We start from the raw sequence: 22466 nt of genomic DNA, 5'->3' as shown, positions 1-22466 counted from the left end.
ATGCGACATAAAGCTGTGACAGTTGTTAGCGCGACGAAAGGGTTCGACGGTACGGTTCTCACTGACGGGCTTCATAGATGTATATTGGTAAATCTTCTCTATAAGTATACCTTTTTTTGCCTATCGCTTCACAGTTTGGTTCGTTGTTATTCTCACTTCGTCACTGTTGTATCCCCGGCCTATTCACCTGTGCGCGTCCATGTCCTTGGCGAAAAGTTATCGCTGAATTTTCAAAGCTCACAAGAATGTTTCCGACCCAGACCAAGATTCAATAATACCCGCTTACAATTTTTCACCAGGAATTGACGAGGGCGTTCTCTAGCACATCGAGTTTAGGTAGATATATATATATATATATATGGTTATACATATGCAAATAACTCACTGAATTCTCTCCAATTTCAACCAGTTTCTACTTCTATTATATTTTTATTAAATTTTCCCGCCCGTCGACCCGCGCTCCCTCTAGATCATCGGCTCTAACTACTCATCGACACGGCATGCGCTATCTATCTATCTTCGGTATGTTGCGGAAGACGTTGTTATGCTAATAACAACGCATTACTTACTACATCTTGCCGCTACTGCCACTAGTACTACAAATAGGACAACGATAGCTTTCTTGTGTTCCCTTGCCGGCAGAGCTGCTGCTGCTGCTGCTGCTGCCGCCTTCGGCTGTGATTCGTTCGTCGTCTGCTATTCACAGCGATTCATTCGGCAGCCTCTCTAAACGATTTTCCCTTTATCCTCAGACTAAGCTTGTTGTGTTCTAGACAACGGCGGCGTTGCTGACAGGCGCGAGCTGGCGCCGCCGTGTCTGGCCCCGAGCACATAAAGGTAGCTGTTGTTGTGCAATGTTATTATAATTTAGTGAAGCGACTCGACGCGACCAATTAGGGTGAAACTCATGTCGCGACAAGGGTACGATCGCGTAACTACCAGGGAAGAAGATGGAGCGCGCTGATGGAACGAATAGCTAGAAAGGAACGAGCGCATATTAGCTGCTGAGGACAAAAAAGGCTTGCCTGCCTGCCTGCCTGCCGGCCGGCCGACACGCCAGAGCAGAGCAAATAGAGTAAGTCGAAACAGGCCACCGTTATTGGAACAATAACATGTAATGTGCACATAGCTTTATTCAGAGCCGCCCCCTAAGAATACGGTCACATATGTAGATTAGAAATACACCATAGGTAGCATAGACCTGCAAAGAGCATCCATCCATTCCTATAGGACGAAAGAACAACGGACAATTGACGCAGGATAATCGACGGAATACCGGACGGTTTAGGCCAATACTGTTGTTTCAGAGTTTTCTGGAAGAGATGAGCTCCGGATACGCCGGTACCGCTTCTTTCGGAAGTAGAGGAAACCGATCTGCTTGCTCAGCAAAGTCGAAAGTCGAGACACCGCGGCGCCGACGGATCGTCACAAGCAGCATCATTAAGCTCGCAATTCTCTGTCACTCCGTTCTGCAGAGCGTCTTAATGCGTTTCTTACTGTCATTCCTGTTGTTGTTGTTGTTGTTGTTGCTGTTGTTTCCCGTAAGTGGACACCACGTGATATTAGTCCTAAGGGTGGGAACGCTGGGCCGACTCAAGGCCACGCCACGCTCGTAGAACATATTAAGCCGAAGTTTCTTTTCTCGAAACGCTGACAAATTCGTGTGAGATAGAGAAACCGGTCGCTCGTCAGCTTGCAACTTAAAATTTAATCAGCGCCGCAAGTAAACACTTTTCATTTCGTTGTTATTCCCTGTCGATATGCCATGATTTATGGTGTCTAGCGGCAGCTGGAATCGAATCAAGTTCCTCTTTTTCGTCTCGTCTTTGATCTGAAATTCGAACAGGTAACGACTCGTTGACGCGCCAGTGACGTGACTGTTTCTCAGTTAGTGACAGGTCATTGAGCGGGCAAAGAAGAGCGACAACGATTACACGCCAATATAGGAAATCGCTGGCTGACTTTTAATTTTCGTGTTCAAACAATCACGTGAAGATTTCTGTTACTTCTCTAAAGCTATGACGTTCTGCACGACCCGTGTCATTAGCTTGATATCCCAACAGATCCCTTGCGTCTTGCCAGGTCAGCTTTGGCCTGCCTTCTTATTTACCTGCATGAAATCAATCTGAGCACTTAGTTAAACACAATACCCGGACGTGGCTTTTTAGGACAATCATCACACACCGCTGTTACGCGTGAACCGACAACGTCTTATTTAGCGTACTCATAGAGACATGCGTAGGCAGCTCGAGTTTCGTCCCTGCCCCTCGAGTGCATACTGCCAATTGGTGAATTGCATAGACACTGATCCCCGGATGTTCCAGCGAAATGGATGCGATGTTGTTTGGGTATTTTCGTGTAAAAAGTCTGCTTCCCTACGACCGCGGTAACTGAATCTTGTGAAGATGGCTATAAGCGGATGGCAACCAGCAATCTTATCTCTACACGTAAGCAACACTTAGCCCTCACCGTCACTCAGAAAGAACGACAGTCTCTTACTCGAAGTTACAGAAGAGCTATCGGTGTCTGAAGGAATCGAGTTTCCGACATAGTTCAGATAGTCGCCAAGCCACCGACAGGGCCCACGTACCGCTTCCACCATAGTCAATAGCGTAATGTGCCTATTAGAGCGCTAAGAGCGCAGCTTGGTTTTTTTTTTGTCTCAGCCAACCAATAACAACAACACAACGAATCAAAAATGAATGAAACAGCAAAAGCGGTCCCGACTGATGTTGCTGATTCGTCTGCGAATCAGTAGGCGCTGTTTCATCTCTGAGAAATAGGCGATCAACTGATATGATCTGGAAGCCTGAGAGCGAGATGCCGGTGGGCCATGAAATGTTTAAAAAGTCGTTATCTTTTTTCCGTGAAAAAATCAATTGTATAATTATCTTAGTTGACACCAAGTAGCTTATTTCTGCAACAAGTCAATAGATACGAATTGCCCAACGCTGTTTTACCAGTGAAACATTTGCAACTGTCACAAGCTGGGGCAAAGAAGAAATTTTACATGATTATCCGCTAGTAGCTAGCGTGTTCGTTACCCATCCCGTTTCCTCAGTCTGCCTGCCCGTCTATTATACTAGACATTACCCATAACCTAGTGTAGTGGATATCTACAGTCACTTGGTGATGCCGGAACCGGCCACTCCACGCAGATGTGTTACCAAGCCAGAACTATACGGAATTTCCGTCTGAACGCTGCACTTTCGCATTTCCATTGATAGGTAGACTTATACATGGTAAAAGTTGAAGAACACCATGACACCGTATCACCACGTTGACAGATTTTGATTTCGATATTGGCGACGGCTGCGCGTTCAGTAGTGAAGATGTTCGTGATCGGCGCAACGCAAGCAGACTTACATCCGTATCTTTTTTCCCTTTCCTCGCTATGATTTGTCAGTCAATCATGTCTGTGTCGATCTGCCGAACCTCTATCCTACCCGTTCCAATTCGAATGTGTTGTTGCCTTCGCAAAGGCCGATTTCTTATGATTTGTGTTCGGGGAACGGCGCAACCTGAATCCGCGCGCGACGCCAACAGACTGGAGTCTCCTCTCGAAAGGGAAGTCGTTGTCGGACTGCTCTAGACAAGCAGGTCCGAGCCAAGCCGAGGACGCTACATGGCCACTCCGTCGCCGTTTTGCGCTCCGCGCTATCTGGAACGGAGAGCCACAGTTCTTGGTCTTGCTATAGATATAAGCGCTGCGAGTGTTTATCCAGGACTGTTCGTGGTAGCATCAGCAGCAGCCGCTTCGGCACAGCAGACGGGTTTCCAGGAGTACTGGCGCCCAGGCAGATTCCGTGTCTGGCGCTGCCTGTCTGGCCGGCTGACACCGCTGAGTCAGCCAATGATGGCGATAATAATTTAACACGCACGCACGAACAAACGAACGAGACTCGAAAGCGAGATTACCGAAAGAAGTTCATAATTGACGCCTCAGAATAGAGAGAAAGGGGAAAACATCGGTTTACAACAGCGACGTCAATCAGCAGGCTCTGGAAGCAGTTGACTACTTAGAGCTAAAGACCTTTGCCTGGGGCAGGTTTCATATTCGAGCTTCGCCGGTAGTTATCGAGGCGAACGAAAATAGAGTCTAGACAATCAGCTATAACAGATTTCGTTCAGGTTTCAATATCTGATCTGACGCGGTTCAAAGTCCACATCGGAAGGGAGACGACCCACTTGGGCTACCGATGCTGTGACTACTGGATTCACGGTTTGACGAGACGCTTGATGCCTTTTGGAATCAAGACAGTCTTCAATAGAGCTTTCGTTGAAAGCGCGGCTACCGGGACGGAGAAAGGTTTACTGCAGCGTCTACACAGATTTACATTTACGTCTTTCTGCAAAATTCTACGTGATCTTTCTCAGTACTTAGTCAGCCCGGTGTCTCCTAATTTTGCGAGGAAACAATGGAGCAGCTTGGTATGACGGTATGTACAATAGGAAGGGCATTCACACATATCTATTGAGACAAATTAGGCAGGATTGCGCACGTGTCGACAGCCACACGCCGAGAGCCATCGCGGTACGGCTCTTGAAAACGCAGCAATTCATTTGTCTGTTGGCTCGTATATTACCAGCTTGGTCATTACCACATAGACACACACATCAGCCGCTAACTCCAGTTCCGTTCCAAGTGTAGCACAACTATCGAACCGACTGCATATTGTACGGTAGCAGGTTAGGTAGACTGCTTTGCCTACCCCACACAGAGGTCTTCCTTCCCACAACGCGGCTCCCAGACCGGCAACAACAATTTCTATTGGAAATTGCTGCGGGCCAGCGATGCTTTGAGGCCTTTCTTTGTCTAACGACACACGAGCCCGATGTCCTAGCTGGCCAGCTGAAGGGAACGCGGTGAGTGTTTCGCTAAGCACCCGCTTGTTGTATTACAGTATGAGCTAATTCGATTTGGTGATCAGCAACGAACGGCGCTTCTTTCTCGGCGCTTTCGATTGTTCGGCTCTAGCGACGAAAGGCGCTACACAGCGAGGGCAATGATCGTCTTATTCCCTGTGTCTGTCCGCTCCCTTATGTAGAGTGATAAAATCCCTAGAGGGTACAAAAGCTTTGCTGGCAATGCCGGACACACTCGCCATAGCAAAAGCTTCTGTGAGACCCCTATCCGTACACAACAGCTTCGCGGACCTGCTAAACTGGCTTGAGTTTGAATCGCACCGATGTATAAAATCTGCTAAGTTGTGTCACTTCGACTGTCACGGAGTCTAGTTAGTTAAAGTTGCCGGCGCTTACGTAAAACGCCACGCGTTAGCTGGCAGGCTATGGTATTAACGTAATCGAACAAGAAGACAGTCCCGCGCTTTTATCAGAAAACTAACCTATTCAATATTATAGAATTTTATTTATTACTATTCATTTGCTACAAAAACGACATTGTTTATCAACGGTATTGAAAACAAACATAACTTGTGCCATAGCCAAGGTTCCGGGCAAAAGGCAATGGCACCCCAGCCTGCTCATCAGATACAGCATGCAACCCACCCGATCTCCGAGCACTCAGACACTCACGCTGATTCTAGGCGCTCTTATCCATGGTGATCGTGGTCGAAGTCTCGTAGACTAATTTGTCACCGCTATCAACGGCACCCTACCAGGCGCCTAAATTTTCCATGCCGCCCACTTGAAGAGACATTTTGTCTTTTTGTGTGGCAGTGGTACACTTCGCCTGGCTCCCTGATCAACGCGACTCTGTTTCGTGCTGCAGAGAGTCGAAAAGTGGATGGATAGCTGGCTCGAAGTAGCAAACGAAGCATGTGCTCAAATTATTGGATACTGTTCTCGCTCAGGAGCGTACTAGGAGTGTTATTGAATAAATGTAATGAGAGAACAAAGATGGACTCAGAGCGCTTGTCCTCGCGTATCGACTTCAGCGGGCGTCGGCTGAGACGCCTGACACACAGGCAAGTCCGGCCGAGTTGATCGGTCCAGTTAGCCATCAGCACGTCTCAGCTGCTTTTACTCCTCGAGTGAAAAATAGCAAACTGCCCGAACCTCAGGCAAGCTCAATAGCACCGGCTACGGCCGATGACCATTGAGTGACTTTGCGACAGCCTGTGAAGCAACTTATGGCACGTGTGGCATCGGCAGACAGCAAACGAGCAGATCTATTTAAATACACGAAGCAGGCGAAAAATCTACAGAGTCACTCGACGACAGAATGGCCCAATAACATAATGCCGTACACTTGCACTTTATCCATTTTAAATTCTCCTTTATGTCTGGCTGGTTGTAACCTTCTTCGCCACGGGTCGGGTCGTCGCCTGGCGTACTCAAGGCCCAGTCGCTCTCGGGCTCGAGTCAACGGCGACAAACGACGTGATATCAACCTGCCGTTACAGTGAATAGGTGGTGACATCTCTCGGCGGGTGATTGTAAAACGCAGGAAAAGAGGAAAGCGGAGCTGACAGCCCGTAATAGTGGCAGATGGGGACGAGACTAATGATTGTAATGGTGTTAACCAAACCTCTTTAGTGCATTGTGCAGAGTGTTCAAAGGGATCCGCGTGACGCCTGAAGAGGAGTGGGGAGCGCACACAGTATTTAAAAGCCTGTGAACATCCTGTGAGCAACTGGCGACTTGCTTTAGCACGCCAGTGGTTATATGACTTTAATTCATTATCAGTACTACGATTGTCGTTGCTATTAATGGTGACGTTATGTACAATGAAAGTTAAATTAAGTTAATGTTATGTGAGATATGCCATGTATATAGGCTGTAAAAAAGCGGTTGGGCTGAAAGGGCGGGACAGAGATATTCATTACAGCAACTCTTTAGCTACCTGTAAAAAGAAACGATGGCTGAAATTGAAGTTTACATTTTGTTTGTTTGTTTGTAACGCTGGGCTAAGCGCGCCTCAGGTTCAGGACAAGCAATTATGATTCAGCCTGTTTCTTGTTACTTATTTTCTGTGCTCGACCACACCCGGCAGACACAGGCGACTGAAATATGCTTTTCCATATTAGTGAAGTAACTCACTTTATTTTCCAATATATGCGTTACCCATAGCGTCTATGTGATACGCGTCCGCTTTACACGATCAACTAGGCCAAGCCTACTATACCGATAAACGAGGATGGAGAATCTTTCGAGTGGACCCGTTGTTCCCTGCTGGCTTTTCAGTGGATAGAATAGTACGGTGGAATAGCGAACCGCAAGATATCATCATCGTATACATATATGCCATACGTAGACCTCTCCCCCAAGCTAGTCGTTGATGATGCGTGACGTGTACACATCGATACCCAGGCCGGCCGAGCGTTGTCAGCTTGAAGCCTCTGGACTTTTTGGGCCATGACGTCATTACACTGTGGGAGACGACCAGGTAATCGAAGAGCTATAGGTGGGGGCCGTGCTGATAATACTCGATGTATTAAGTGGCGATCAAACGCCAACAAAGATCGCCTGATAATTAATGATGCTATGGCCATATTTGTCGCCAGCGTCGCCCACAGCAGCGACACACTCAAAAACAGCGAGCAATTCCCAAACAAGCGCTGCTATCCGACCATGATAACAACCGGAGTAGATGGCCCAATAGCAATAGTTCGAACGATCGCTATGGCGACGCCACATAACGGACCTCCCCCAAGCGTTCCTCAATTCTCGGCTAGAAACACTAGGCACAAAAAACGGACGGCATCTAGGAATTCGGATCATTCCGCCTACGCTGCGCATGAACTGCTAGTACTTTTCGTGGCAGTACTGGATCTGTTCTGCAGTATTACGATAGTAGAAAATTGCCTTTAATTGAATTAGTTTCAGAGCATCTTTGTTCATATCATATGATGAACGCTGGGTGAATACGACACACCGATGAGCGTTTCGCTTGCTAAAGCAACAGCAAATGTATGCCAAATTGCCTAGTTCAGGCGTGCCCTTTTCTGTCCTGTTGTGACGCTCAAAAAAATCTATACATTTCTACCCTGAACAACATCGTGTGGCCGGCTTCGAGGCCTAATCTTGCTACCGCCACCATTACTACGGACAACGTCAGCCAGCTTCATAGCGACTCGATAATAACGCGTCTGCATATTGGAGGGTATTTGCAAAAACCGATCAACATCATTATCACTTCAGCACGTTATACTGATCTTGACTTTTTCAGCCACAGGCCATCTTCTCGTTATTGTTCAGTTATACATGGTCCATTAAGAAAAACAGGTGCTTTCTTCCTCGCCTCCCGTTGTTTATCCATCTCTTTCTGTCGAGCTCATTATTACTAGCGTTCGATCCGGGCGTCTAGGCCAGCGTCTTTGCGCGCGTCTGTTTATTCCGCGACATGCCGTTTTTGGCTAGATTCGCTGCCGTCCCTCGGACTAATCCGTCGATGTGTTTGATAGTCAACGGGACAGGGAGCTCATTTCAATCATTCAACTCAACGCAGTCTGACCAAATATTGATTTGAACGACCGTGTACGATAACAGCACGATGCTTGGCCTGTGCTGCTAGCCGCCGCTGTCACAGAGAGCGATTCTCTGACGTTGCATGGCCGGAGCGAAATGAAACTTCGCGGTACAGTTTGACAAGCTGCTGCCAAAACGGAATTATCGCTACTGTGTAAAAGCTGCGGAGTGATCCCGTCATCAATCTTACAATTACCTAATGAAACGTTGACGCAACAGCAGCTCTCAGCGAGAGGGACCAGCTCTAGGGAAGGACCGTGACCGCCAATCAACCGCATTCATTTACCGAGTGGCCGGCCGGCGGGCCGCTGAATTGACAAACTCCGAACGATCGGGCTCGAGACTGGCGAGGACCGTGACAACAGGGTCGGCGCCATGTTAACGTGGACAGCGGCCGAACCTTCGCTTGAGTCAGCTTGTCACACATGTTCACCTGTGAAGCTTGTCTACTAGCAACTCTGCAAAGACAACAACAACAACATCAATAGCGACAACGACTATTGCCACAACAAGAGGTGAGCAACAGGCAACAAGCGAACTAGAAATCCATGATCTCCATCAGTGGACTACGGCAAGGTGACTCTGGCAGAGTCACCTTGCCGTAGGTCCCTCCTCTACATCTGTATATATGCATATATAATATACATTTGCTTCTTCGAGGTCCTAACGAAACAGATGTCCCGCTAGCTTCAAAACAGACGAGAAGCATAGGAGCACGATATATAGAACTGTCAGCGCATTCAATGGTAATAGAAGATAGCTAGTTTGTGTGGCTGTTACAGGAATGAGCTTTCCAGCCCTTGGTCTTCTATTTTGTAGCGGCGTTAGCAACAACGACAACGAATCCCTCTTCGTACGAATAACGCCAACGCTCAGGGTCACCTTTGGAGTCCTGAACGCGACTCGTTCAATGACGTATTAGCTGTTGTTGATAGAGCATTAGTATTAAAGGCCGCAGGATAGATTTTCAGCCTTAATGTTTCTTTTTTCCAACCTTTTTTTTTTTTTTTTCGATCGGATTTTTAGCATTCGATCATTAATAATTTGCGTACGCGGTACTATTAAAGGTCACAATTCCTATCTATTGGCCGCACTGTTATACTTCTCGCCTCCAGGAATTGTCTACCCATGTAGATATTATAGCTGATAGAAAAATTGATATCATGGATATGGCTTCTTGGTAGGTGGGTCATTCTTCATTTGACTCTTATTAGATCCCAATGCGCTACTCCGCTGTGTTCAGTTGTCTGACATAGCTATTGTGTAAAACGTTTCGATATTTATCAGATTTTCTGTGGATAATCGACCATCTGTCCCCGCTACGACAGTTAGCGATAGTTGAAACGATTCGATGTAAAGGAAAACTACTCGAAAGGTGCTTGTCAGTGAAGCTTGGCATAGAAAGGCAACACACATCAGCCTGATTTCGAATGCCTTTTTTGCAAATCGTGCTACAGGACAAACAAAGGAGAATTAAGGAAGCTGTTTGCTCAAACGAAACTACGAGATTTAACCTTAAACAAAGGGACGGCCTTGCCTGCCGCGTTTTGCCGTACCGCTCCGCAAGCCACATGCACAGTAAACAATAGTTTCTGCGCTAAGCTTATTACTATCGTTAATATTCGTAGAAGCATGTCCAAATGGCCAGCACCTTTTCGAAGTATGGTAGCTGAAAAGTTCTTGTGTAACGCAATGCGCTCTGGATGACGGTATTGAAGTCGGTGGACCAGAAGCGAGGCCTCCGGATCGACAGTGGTCGTGTCGCGGTAACAGCAGCAGCTGCCGTTGCCTCAACAACTATATCATTACCACCAACTGGAGGCTAAAATAGCGACCGGCCACGCTCCCACTCATGCTTCAACGTAACGTGTACACACTTACAAAGATTCACAGAGATACGTATGAACCGGATAAAGAAGCGCCGCATACATGCGTATCTATTCACTGTGATCAAGCATCAGTACTGCTTTAAATGCGTGTCGTAGTCGAACGAAGATGAACTATGAAGTTGAGTGAATATGAAGGCAAGACGACGGGCAGATGTTTGAACAACGATAACGCCTGAGATAAATGTAGCAAAGTAGCAGCTGCAACGCCACCATCATCGACGACGACAAGTAGACTACAACAAGGGCAGGCAGCCTTAGCAGTCGCAGACCCTGTCAGTCAGCAAGCAGAACGTTAATTACCGTCGGCGCGCATCACGGCAGCGACGGGGAGGACGAATAGCAACAGAGAAACATACGGTGAACATGATAGCAATAACAACAACAACAACAACAACAACAACATATCAGGTTAACGATGATGATGGTGGTGGTGATTGTTGCTACGAGATGGGTGTATTGTCTCTGTTACTAGAGCTCGCGGGAAAGGAGCGTACGGATGGAGTATGGAGAATGGCTTTGAAGGGCCATTGATGTAAGTGGAAAACGTAGAATACGAGGCCATCGCGTCGGGTGACCGTCGACGGGGCCTGGGAGTGGGGGGACGAACGGAATGATTACTGCTAAACTACATCTAGCTAGCTTCTTAGTGTATAATCTCGAAAAGAAAGCAGTGCTGTATGGTACTTAATCGAACAAAACGTGAAGTAAAAAACACCTTCGACAGAACTTTCCTCGTTTCAATGCCCCCGACAGATGCAAGACAATTTGATATTAATCGTTATTTGCTACTCATACAGCCGGTGTCCGCACAGCTCTTAATGTTATTAGTCGCTGATGGCGTAACAGGTAGCATTTATCGCAGATTAAGCGTTTTCTAGTCTGCATGGATATAAGACCTCGAGACGATTTCTCGTCTCAGTATCGTTCCGTTGTATCGCGTTATAACAAAAACACTAATACCAATCAAATTTCTTAATGCCGCTATGTGCCTGTGTCCTGCAGGTTTGCCAGTTGGCATTTTCCTACATTGCGGCGCCAAATTCACTACGCTTGTTGTTCGGCGTTTGTGCGCCGGCATCGCCAGCGTGTACGGTAAAGCAGAGCGAAGTTCGTCATTGGCGTTTGAGCCAGGCGATCTTCGATGCTGCTGTAGTTTCGTCCAACAGCAACCGCTCCTAGGTGAATTTCTCGTCTGTTTGGAGCCTGCCCGGGGCAGCGACGCCGTCGCCAACTTGGCGACGGAACCCGTCGTTGGCGGCGCCGGCCAGTCGCTCCGGAGCCATCTCGGTTGCGTCCCACCGTCGCTCGTGTTCTTCGTTCATGTGCTGAGCCGAGATCGAACGAACAACGTCGAAGAATTAGAAAAAAAAGGGTCTGGGGACGAAGCGTTAGCAGTATGTTGAGTTAGCTGCCCATAGTATCATCAGCAATTTACTAATACTCAGCTAAGACAAACACGAACTCACATCGCACCTATGTAACTACTATTCGATGTGTTTGTACACCTATGGATATATATATACACACACGTAACGCTGAAATCGTAGACAAATCAGGGGACGAGACAGATAAATGGATATTATGGAACCTGCCAGTTCATGACGGTTGACCCGACCCTTCGCGCTGAGGCTCGATCGACTCTATCGACTTTCTCTTTTTTTCGGACTGGGGGGCTATCGATTTGGTGGCGACGGCTTTTATCGACACGTCGGAGCCTTAACGTTCGTTGACGACGAGTCAATTGGTATTTGTCTGCGTGTGTGATTGAAATTTGTGGCTTGCCTTTGTTGCTGTTGATTTTTTCAACGCCTCATCTACTTCACGAAGTAGAGAAAAGCCTATAGTGCTGAAGGTGCCTGCGAGTCAAGCTATATCGGCGGTACGAGATGAAGTAGTGTCAGCGATACTGAAGGCAGCCTGCTGACACGGCAGTCTACTCTGACACTCGAAATAGCTAGCGATTTACACATGCTTAAAGACGATGCGTATTTGTAGCAGAACGAAACGAGGTCGTCAGGATGCCTAGACAGTTCTCGTCTATTCAAATGTAGCAATTTATGATATAAGAGAAAAATTGACGTGGGTGTCAACGTGGATGCGCGAGATATCATATATGGTGGCATAATTCTGCAGCAATAATGTGTGACACCATCTTCTTTGAAGGACAGAGAGGCACTAAAAGGCGGCAAGTTAGCATAGGTTTCACTTGATTTGGGGTTGGAAGAATCAACGGAAAGTACCTCAGGGAAAACTAGCCAAGGATGTGTCCTTTCCAATCCGTTAAGTCGATTTTAATTGCCTGTTCTATGACTAGTGGAGCATAAAACGATAACCGACCGATCCGTTTCAATACGTATGGCTTACTGCCGATATCAGAAAACAACACGGGGAAGATAGATCACTTGGTCAGGACCAATCCGTAGGGAATAGGTATATCAGAAGATGATGGTTAACGAAACCACACATGTACATCTCGTACATTAACTGCTGCAAACTTTTACGAACCAGGTCGCCACTATGGTGATAAAGATCTCCCATACGCGGTAAGTCCGTCGTTGTTCCATAAGAGTATCTCGTCCATAGAATGAAGCGGACCATTGGCGCGACGTGTGCATGTCTGAGCTTTGTTGTTGCTGTTGTTGTTGTTGTTGTTGCTTTCCCGCCTTGTCTCGAAACAATCGTGATAGAATTCAGCCGATTAGCTTCCAACCACCACGACGGAATCGCGGATTGATCAATGAAGACTCGTAGAGGTGCGAAGCGCGGCTCACTAATGAAGCCTCGCTCAGGACACAGTCAGAGCTTGCTAAGAGCATTTGATCGCTTTAGCGAACACAAAATTGCCTGTCACTGGTAAAAATCATTGCTGCCTGGTGAAAAACTAGCATATCCCTGAGTGTTTTTAACAGATAGCAGAAACGAGGAGCGGAGGGGTTTCATGAACGTTGGGAGCTCCTGACTATTTTATTACTAGGGGTGAAGACACAGTTACCCGCAGCAGACATCGAGGCAGACGTGTTCAGTATGTAGGAGGCGTAATAACAAGAAGCGAAAAGTCTCGAAACACACTAGCTAAGTCAACGGATACTTTACATCGCTTGTTACAGACGTCATCAGATAAGGACATCAGCTTGTCGTAGCCGTCAGATACAAGCATGTGAAAACAAGGACAGCAACTACTAGGAGTACGGCGCAAGCGTCTATGCATGTCGGTGCTATACGTGAGTGGCTTCATCGTCGATACGCAGCCCTATCTACCGTTAACACCTTTTCTTCTTAAATGGTGACGGCTACGTTGGCCACGGGACCATGATTGGAATGCATACAAACTGAAGATTTGTACTGGCCTAACTTCGATAGGGTCAGTGTGTGTAGTTAGCAGTAATTGAAAGCCTTCCATTATCTAAATAAACAATAAGAAATAGACGACTAGGGGTATATATTGTTCGAAAACAATGTTTAGTGATTTAGGATCTGACGAATTTTCGCTTACAAGACCCTAGAGAGTGTACAAACACCGCAGATCGACACAATGGCCATCATGAAAGCATCACTTTGTTTAGGTGAAATGTTACTAATAGCGGCAGCAATCTTACATCTGTAGTCGAATATAATACTCATATGTTATGCGCAGTGAAGTAGAAGTATTTTGTATCGGACATCAGTGAGGACACAATTTTACAGGTGCATATTATAATCAACGACTCTTTTCTTTTATAATTAAGGCGATTAAATATCGATCGACTAGGGTATTGTACACTGGCTGTAGTGTGTAGTGAAAGTGATCTCTTGTCCCATTTGTAGCGGAAGATTTCGACCACTGATATCGGTGGGTAACCATGAATACGTTGAGGAAATTTCCTGCATTGGACCAATCACCGTAACTACTAGCTCGTCGTATTTCTTCAGCCACTTAATTCAAAGCGTTTTAAAAGCTTCCGAAGCCACTTTCTTATACGTACGTTTTTTGATCAGAACCAAATTCATTTTATCATGCATAATTGTCTGTTGAGCAATTGTCTGATCAGCTGATCTTCCCACTCACCTTCCTGATTTCGTGATGATCATTTCCGTCCCGAGGTTGTGGAAATTTTCCCACAGTTCCTGACTCTCCAGCACCACCTTTGGCTCGTCTTTGTCCTGAATGTCGGCCAGAATCGACATCATGCTAAAATCTGATGTTCTACGCGGAGCCGCAGTCTCCGTGTCCTTTTTATCGGTACCGTCCTCAGCCCGCATTTTCACTTCCCTACAAATCATAGGACGTAACTTCACAACAACTTAGCAAAACCGAAGCTTCCTAATCTCGATTTGTTATTTGCCTGCACCCGATCCGCTCAGCCTAATCACGTCTTCACTTTAATGGATACGTTAGAGGGCAGGGGGAGAGGGAGGGGGAGGGGGGGGGGGGGGCGAACGGCGGTGGATAGTATCGAGGATCTACGTTGGGTAACGTAATCGTAGATGAGCGGATGCCTCTCAGTACCCCGAATATATGGGTTTCTCACACTACATAAGGCCTTCTACTCGCGCACTTGGGGGGGGGAAACACATGGATGCAACAAATGCGAACTAACAGTTAACGTCGTTGGCACAAAATTCGCAAACCTATTTGCGCAGCAGCAGCAGCAACAGCAGGCTTAGCTGTTACAGAGCTGCTTGTAGCATCGATCATTAATCAAGACCAACACGTCCTGAGGGAAGATCGCTCGAACGCTTCACGATAGCTGGCATCAACTAGTTAGTAATATAGGATCGACTGCCAGCTCTTCCGTGCCATTTCGTATTTAGTACGTTTCAGTAAACTAGACTGCCAGAAATTGCACCAATATTGCTAGCAGTTATTGTTGTGAGGGCAATTCTCTTGTTGCCAAATGGACTTAATTCTCACAGCATTCGCACTTGTCCAATTCGCTAACGATTGCCCTCTGGCTCTCTTTGACACCTTTACGTTTTTAAGGCTCGAAGAGGATTCTGCTGGCGTCAGTGGTCGTAATCACTGGCTGGACGTTTTTCTCTTTTCCGCTCAGTTTCAACGGTTACTGGCACTATTTTTTGGCTTATAGGTGCTTCTCTCCCTCGTCCTGCTACTGTGCCTGCTGTTGCTGTTGTCTTCTCCGCGCACGACGTACGTACACTGACGATCGGAGTGGCGGCTCTTGCACCTTCTTCGCTGGTGTCGTCAGAAAAAAGGTGGCGCTCGCTATTCTTTCTGTCTGCTGCCGCCGCCGCCGCCGTCGCCGCCGCAACTTCTGCTGCCGCTGCTGCTGCGACTTCTGCCACTTCTGTCGCTCCCTTCTCTCTCGTCTCGACTGGTGTCGTTCGTCGTCGTTTTCGTTTTCGTCGCTGCCCCGGTGCTTTGTCGCTCCGAGTCTCTACTGCAGAAAATCTCACGCCTCTCAAAGCGCTCAAACAGCTTCTGCTGCGGCTGCTGCTGTTGTTGTTGCTGCTGCTGCCGTTGGCTGCCGCAAGTCCTCTCGTGTCGAGAAGTGGAGAAATGTGTGCGCGGGAGCTACAGCCGTGTGTGGGGTCCTGTCGCTGTGTCGCTCCTGTTCGCTGCGCAGTGTTCAATAACCGCCCTTTCCCTCCTCGGCGAGCGATGGCTCCGCCCCGCAAAACTCTCGCAGTCGGCTGCCGGGTGGGTCCAGCCCACGTCGTTCCGGTCGGCGCCGCGATAATGCACCGCTGCCGCTGTCTTTCAGCCACCCGCTCTAACAGAAGCTACTCGGTGATAGCTGCCTGCACCCCATCATTGTGGATGCTGTATCGTTCGTTGTTTCATGTCGCGACCAGCGACTTCCATCGAGCTCGGTTCGGCCGCGGCGACGCATTCGTGGCTCTCTCACTGTCGTGCCGCCAAAGGGAGCTGAGTGAGGCTGTAAGCAGCCGCTAGGAAAGACTATAGCAATGGGACTCCGAAAGCTGCAGGCTTATCCCCGCCGTCAGCTGCTACAGCCGTGAGCTCAGTTCTCAACATGTTTGTTCTTTGGCTGGCTATGAGCAGAAAAAGCAAGAGAAAGGGGGAGTATGCGCGGAGAATATGCGCGGCAGGCCGCTGGAGCGTTGGGTGATAGTCGCGTTCGGGGCGGTGCAGTGGCTGTAATAGAACGTTCAAAGTTGTCGACCAGGGCGAATTAAATAGAGCAACTCCAGACAAAGAGGAAAGTAGTGGACCGCTAGTGCCGTTACGTTCAAGTACTACTTCGATCGCTGTCATTGTCAGTGTCGGGTAAAAATGATTCTGCAGCGAACTGCTAGCTTGACGCTGGTTGGCTAAGTAGCTGAATATGGCGGTAGCAGTCGCAGCTTGCTGTAACGGCAAAACGCGCTATTGCTGCAGCATAGTCGAACCGTCAAAATGGCCGATCTGTTTGAGTGTACGACGGCGTCGATAAAGACGACGCCAAAGTACTGCATACGCGGCTGAACTCCTGCAGCTAATCGGCGGGCCGAGCTTTCACTGTAGCACGAACCCCTGTTTTCGCTTCATCTTCTTTACGTTAGCATAGCCCCGACAGAAACATTAACCGCGACATCATGGAAGCGCTGCTAAAGAAGCAAGTTCAGGATGGAGCGAGCGCTTCACGCCAGGCCGTCACCAGGTCTTTATCGGTGGCGCCAAAGAGCCGTTGTCAGTTGGGCCGCTCAGCACTGCTGGGTTCTTTCCCTGCACAAGGGTCCAACCGACAACGAATGCACCGTAAGGCAACTAGGTAGGGCATATGATACAAAGAGACGGGCGCACAGCCAAATACACACATACATGCACGAAAATATATTCTATACAGACATGTCCACATTGACAGACACACATGATCAAAGTGGGGTAAGATGGCACGTCGACCGCAGTTGATTGCAGGATTTCCAGCTTTATTCGGTATACGAGCACGGGTATGCCAGGCGACTGAGTAAGCCAGCGCTTCTGGGGGCTGCCAAAAGCCAGCGGGGGTCCAACGAGGAGAACCAGACGTCAGGCAAACCCAAAGGAGGCCAGACTCGGCGCCGGCGGGAATGCCACCCCGTAGCAGTGCGCCGTGTACGGGCGGTAAAGACAGCACCGCTAAAGTGATGTCTGAGGCTGCTAACGCCAAGAGTCAAGTGAAATAATAGAAAGAACAACAACAAGCGACTAATAACATAACAGGACATGATGTTTGTGCCGCTGCTAGACAGACAGGTTCACTATCTACACAACATCACATCGCTATGGAGAATGAGGCTACTCATGGATAACTAACTGCGTATCGGCTCTAGGTAAACCGACGATGAGTACACCTTGATCATTTATATTATACATACCAACATTGGACTTCATCGGCGGCGTCATTCGTGAGTGGCAGCAGCGGCTGACTGAACCGCCGGGAGAGAAATGCTGAGTCCATGAAATGCTTTGGTGCCATTGACGCCAAGGTGAGGTAACTAGGAACGCGCTCGAGATAAAGTTCGCCGTCAGCGTGGCGCCTGAAACTTCAACAGCCACAGCGATGCGTCTGCGGTGTTGCCTCACTATTGTCGAATCGGCATTACCAAACAACGGAGCGGAATAGCCAATACAAATTGTTCAGAGGCAATCAATCCCTCTAGAACCAATAGCAGCAGCAACAACTGTGGCGGCTGTGTCAGTGAGAAATGCCCCTCTGCACTCGTCTTTCCGTCAATAGGCTTCTGCAATAGAACCAGCAGGAGCTGCTGGTTGGCATCAGCGGCACCAACTTAAGCAAAGCCGACCGCAGGGGCGGCCCCGCTGTCGCAGACGCCGACGCTACGACGTCAGCTAGCAGCTCCAACTTATGCTCCTTGCTTTTCGTAGGACGTTAGCGGCGTGTGCGGCGACGAGAACAACAGTTACTGAGCCGACAACATCGGTTATCATAGCGGCATTTTGCCACGGCGGCATCCAGACTGAGCAATGGCATATCTGTACGCGGACGTCGTTGTTCTGACGCCAACGTAGCATTACAGCCGCGTTCCGCCACTATTTCGACGCCACTTCAATTCTGCTGAATCTGTCTTCATGTGGTTTCTTGTATTGCTTCTGATGCTGCTGTGGCCGTCGTTGAGGCATTATTTTTTGCCGTCGCTGTGAGCTTCTGAGCGACTCGAGTACGCGAGGCCACATAGACAGGCCGCGGAGTTACGCGCCCTGCGAGAACTCCCGACTGCGGCGATTTCTGGTATTGGCGATTTGCTGCTTTCGCTGCCGATGGGACTACTGCCGCCAATGAGTCTATTCACGGTTCTCAATCGATTGTACATTGTGTTTGTACACAAGGAGGTAGACAGATGGGTTAGTATTACCGCGACGGGTAACGAGGGCACGCAGTCGCGTGGTGCCTGGCAACTAAATGGCCACCAGACGATCCCACAATATAAATCATATAACTTTGCTTCGGCGCGTCAAATCGTAGGGTGGTTTGCTGGTCCGTCCGTATGTCTTTGCTCATATATGTATCCATCAACCAGCCAACTGATTGGCTGACAAGGGAAAATCGTCTAAACAGTTACTAAACAACAGATATCATCTCAGTGAGAGAAGCTAGCATCAAGGAAAACGTCGGCTTCGCTGTTGTCGAGGTCTCCGCCATCGTTATTACCAGCTTCATGTCCGACAATAACGATTCACGATATTTCCTAGGGCCGTACAGGCGGCGCAGGCGCCGGCAGTCGACCAAACGAAGAAACAAAAAGAAAACGCGACTCGTTAACGCGCTCGAAATCGCAACAAACAACGCCGACTAACGAAACACCGCTATACCACTACTATGAAACCCTCAATCGCGTCGTCCACATCCTCGTCAATAGTTTGGGCAACGCGTCCGTACAGTGGCGTTGCCGTCGCTGCTAAAGATCTGTAGACGACTAGCAATATCGATGGCAATCAGGAGATACCAGGACACAAGCGTTGGCGAATCGCTGATGACCGCGTGGATGACTTCAAATCAATTGCCAAATGGAACAACCCAATCCCACCGGAAAAAGAACAGGCTTAGACCTACGTGGTTCGCGATGGCCGACTTCGATCGTTCACTATGACGACGACGATGATAAGCGTTGACAGTGATACGCGCCATCGCACTATTTTGTCCTAAACATAACTAGCACCGTAAAGCTAAGTAGTGCGAATAATAAATGGACTCTAACGGAGCTGTATGATGAAACGGTGGTATCGTGAACCACCGCCAATGACTCTAAATAGCCGACTAGGTAACGCATAAATGAGAGATTCGACTGAAATAAAAACGATAAGAAACATTAACGAAAAAGACGCCACTCGGAAGGCTATCCGTCTTGTCGCTCATTCCAGATATTCCGATCGGCTGATTAAGTACAGAAGATTTTGGGTTGATCGCGAGTGCTAATTACGTTATCTGGGTTTGATTTCAGAGGGTCGAAGTAAGTAACAAGTAACTTCAGAGGCGTTATTTGAAGGCAAGAGCGATAATACACTAATGGTGGTTTCGGACCGGTAACCATTGAGTGTGAACCAGCGGGCAATGCAATTTTAACCAGTGCAGCGCGGATGTGAGCAAATCGAATTTGCGATGAGACGGTGAAAGGCATGGAGACAGGCCCTACGTGGTGGGTCCCATCAGCCGATCATAAATAAACAGCCATGGGCTGTTGGGTAAATTCAAACCTTAGTGCCCAAATATGTATAAGGTACCACCATCGTTGTGTGAGCAAATTCGACGAGTTGGCGGCCTTTTAGCTAATTGCTTGATAAAATCTAGAGCGAACACAGTTTTATTTCAAAATGATTTATGATTTTATAAATCTATAAATAAATTTATAGATGACTTTTTAGGGACTCTGTAGAAGACGACGACGCGCTGTTAGCTTCGGTACTTGTCGAGAAAACTTACCCTGTTTCCGGTATGCCTTCTGCAAACGGAAAGTGTATAAAATTTCTATCAAGCAAAAACGCCATAAATAAGAGACTGTACAACAAGGATGTAAAATAACCATCCATTCCATCTGCGTTACTTAGCGGGGCTATTTATGTGTAAAACACTAGAGAAATATAAAAAATCTGCTCAAACTAAAGAAATTGTGATTTTTTCTTAATACAGTGGGCACATATGTGTTGTCGTAATTTTAGGCAATTTTTCTTTTTTTAGTCAGGTTTGCGTGAGAAGTAACTTAAGGCACACGTCGTTGACCTTTGGTTGTTTATCGAATTATATCTCGGTAGACAGCCGGAGTGGGCCAAGGTTTAAAGATAACCGGCTACGAAATGACATTGATGTTCAACATTAAATGCCCAAACATTACGTATATTAACTGACCCACTGAGAAAATTTTAGCTTATTCTCACGGTGAACATCTACGATCATGAAGAACAGATTTAATGGATGATCCCGAATCGGAAAAATCGTTGACTTTTTTAGCGGAGATGGATTGCAAACGCATCACTGGACAATACCGGATTGGCATGATACGTCAGGTCATACCCGGAATAATGTGGTTCGCTCACCCGGTACGATGGGTCTTAGTTCGTCGAGAACATAGCTACAAAATACTGTCTGCCTAAAGCTGCGCTCTCCATTAGCTTGGCTTTGCATTGGTTGGTACAATAAACTATCCCGCTATATAACTGCCCCCAGACCTATAGGCGATGGTCATTCAGGCTAAATTCTCTTCGCCAGCCACCTGCATCGTTTCCAGACAAACCTTCCAGGCGTTGCCTTCCAGCGCGGCCCCTTGTTTTGGTAAAACTTTTTCGAACAGCACTTCTTTCTTAGAACCTCCTATTCCGCTGTTACTTCTTTTGATTTTGGCATACAAACCACAGGCGAGCCATCCGATGAACGCGAGAGCAATTTCTTCGCGTGCTTCGCTGCGTCATACTCTGAAGGCTCGTTTGCGCGAGAACTCTGGCCAAGTCAGCCCAACGGGCAATAAACACGCTTGCCGGACAAAGTCTTCATTTAAAGAATCATTCCGATGCGGCACAAATGTAATGGTTAACAATGAATACAGTATCTTGAATACAGTTGAGCATTATACACCAGCGAATGATACAACGATACGAAGAGGCGTAGTTCTTCTATAAATTAGACATTTTCAAAAGTACGCGCTTTATGAAATGAACATGGTGCGCAGACATATTTAAAACGCAGATACTTCTGATCATCGCTTGCAAAAGTTAGTACCATCAATTCGCTGTTTGATTATCTGTAGTACGCTCCACATTGGCGGTGCATTGGATAGGCTTGTAAATCAATTACCTACAATAATAACAAATACTTGAGTTAACCTTCATCGCCATATATTCAATACTGAACATTTCCATTTAGGACAAAGCTACACAGATTCCTTCTGTGGCCAGATCTCAGGAAAGGACTCCTAAGTGAAACCGACAAGAGATCGTTCGACAATAAGACGGCATGACCATACAGATACCTGCTTTCGTTCTATTATTAGAGGTCATTTCGAAAGACTTCGACAAAATGAACCGGCGTCAACGACGTGTGCTAACGTATGAGCGGGAATGTTCAGACACCCTTTCGTGTGGACTACGTGTCTATAGTCTAGTAGTGGACTAGTTAAGAAATTCATATATATATATATATATATATATATATATATATATATACAAAAGTAGATGAAAATTATACTTATTTTAGATGGCAATTGCTAAAGGATGATTAAAAATGCTATTTTCATTAGCTTTATTTCAATTCAATTTCTAATTAGTTAATAGTGTTCTAGTCTTCAAATACTGCTTAGGTTTCAGCGCAGACGTACCAAGGGGACACGAACATGCTGCTTCGTGGAAAGTCGTACGAGCCATTAGAGGACTTTAAGCGAAAACGTCAATTTCGGCGTAGTGTGTACCTAGGCGACGCGTGTGGTCGACCCACCCGGTCCGAGTCTGAGGAAAGCCCCTTAACTGTGCCTCGCTTAGCTGAATTAGTCCCCCCGGGTGGGGCTCAATATTATATATACGTCGTGCACCTTAAGAAGCCGTCATGCTAAAATGGCCACTCTAGTCATCATAGTAAAATCCAGTTAGAAACATTCAGTTATTATTTAAAAAAAATTGACGAATATGCCTAGACACTTCCCTACACCGTGAAACATGTACATGTGATTCAATATAATTTTACTATATAAACATTATTGATATATTAGCGTTCGCGT

The 22466-nt window shown here is 47.2% G+C and overlaps 1 protein-coding gene and 1 long non-coding RNA gene across 4 annotated transcripts in view; one reads left to right on the top strand and one right to left on the bottom strand.

Moving 5' to 3' along the window:
• Positions 1-15960, bottom strand: part of LOC111252474 (T-box transcription factor TBX2-like) — a 29765-nt gene extending 13805 nt beyond the window's left edge. For both annotated transcript variants that reach the window (XR_015329752.1, XM_022810444.2), the window contains exon 1: positions 14368-15960. Coding sequence is in view for 1 of the 2 variants with exons in the window: in XM_022810444.2 (XP_022666179.1) it covers positions 14368-14582 (215 nt within the window). In the remaining variant the exon portion in view is untranslated. The remainder of the gene's footprint in view (positions 1-14367) is intronic.
• Positions 762-20364, top strand: LOC147754892 (uncharacterized). Of its 2 annotated transcripts, none has more exons than XR_015329755.1 (3): positions 762-1075; positions 13430-13683; positions 19707-20364. It is a non-coding gene; the product is annotated as an uncharacterized LOC147754892 (long non-coding RNA). The 2 variants fall into 2 exon arrangements; XR_015329756.1 differs by lacking the exon at positions 762-1075 and adding an exon at positions 6906-8948.
• Positions 20365-22466: the final 2102 nt, after the last annotated feature.

The sequence above is a fragment of the Varroa destructor genome, unplaced genomic scaffold (genome assembly GCF_002443255.2).
Source record: "Varroa destructor unplaced genomic scaffold, Vdes_3.0 BEIS01000006.1, whole genome shotgun sequence".
Classification (NCBI taxonomy): domain Eukaryota; kingdom Metazoa; phylum Arthropoda; class Arachnida; order Mesostigmata; family Varroidae; genus Varroa; species Varroa destructor.
This window is presented reverse-complemented; position numbering and strand designations above follow the sequence as displayed.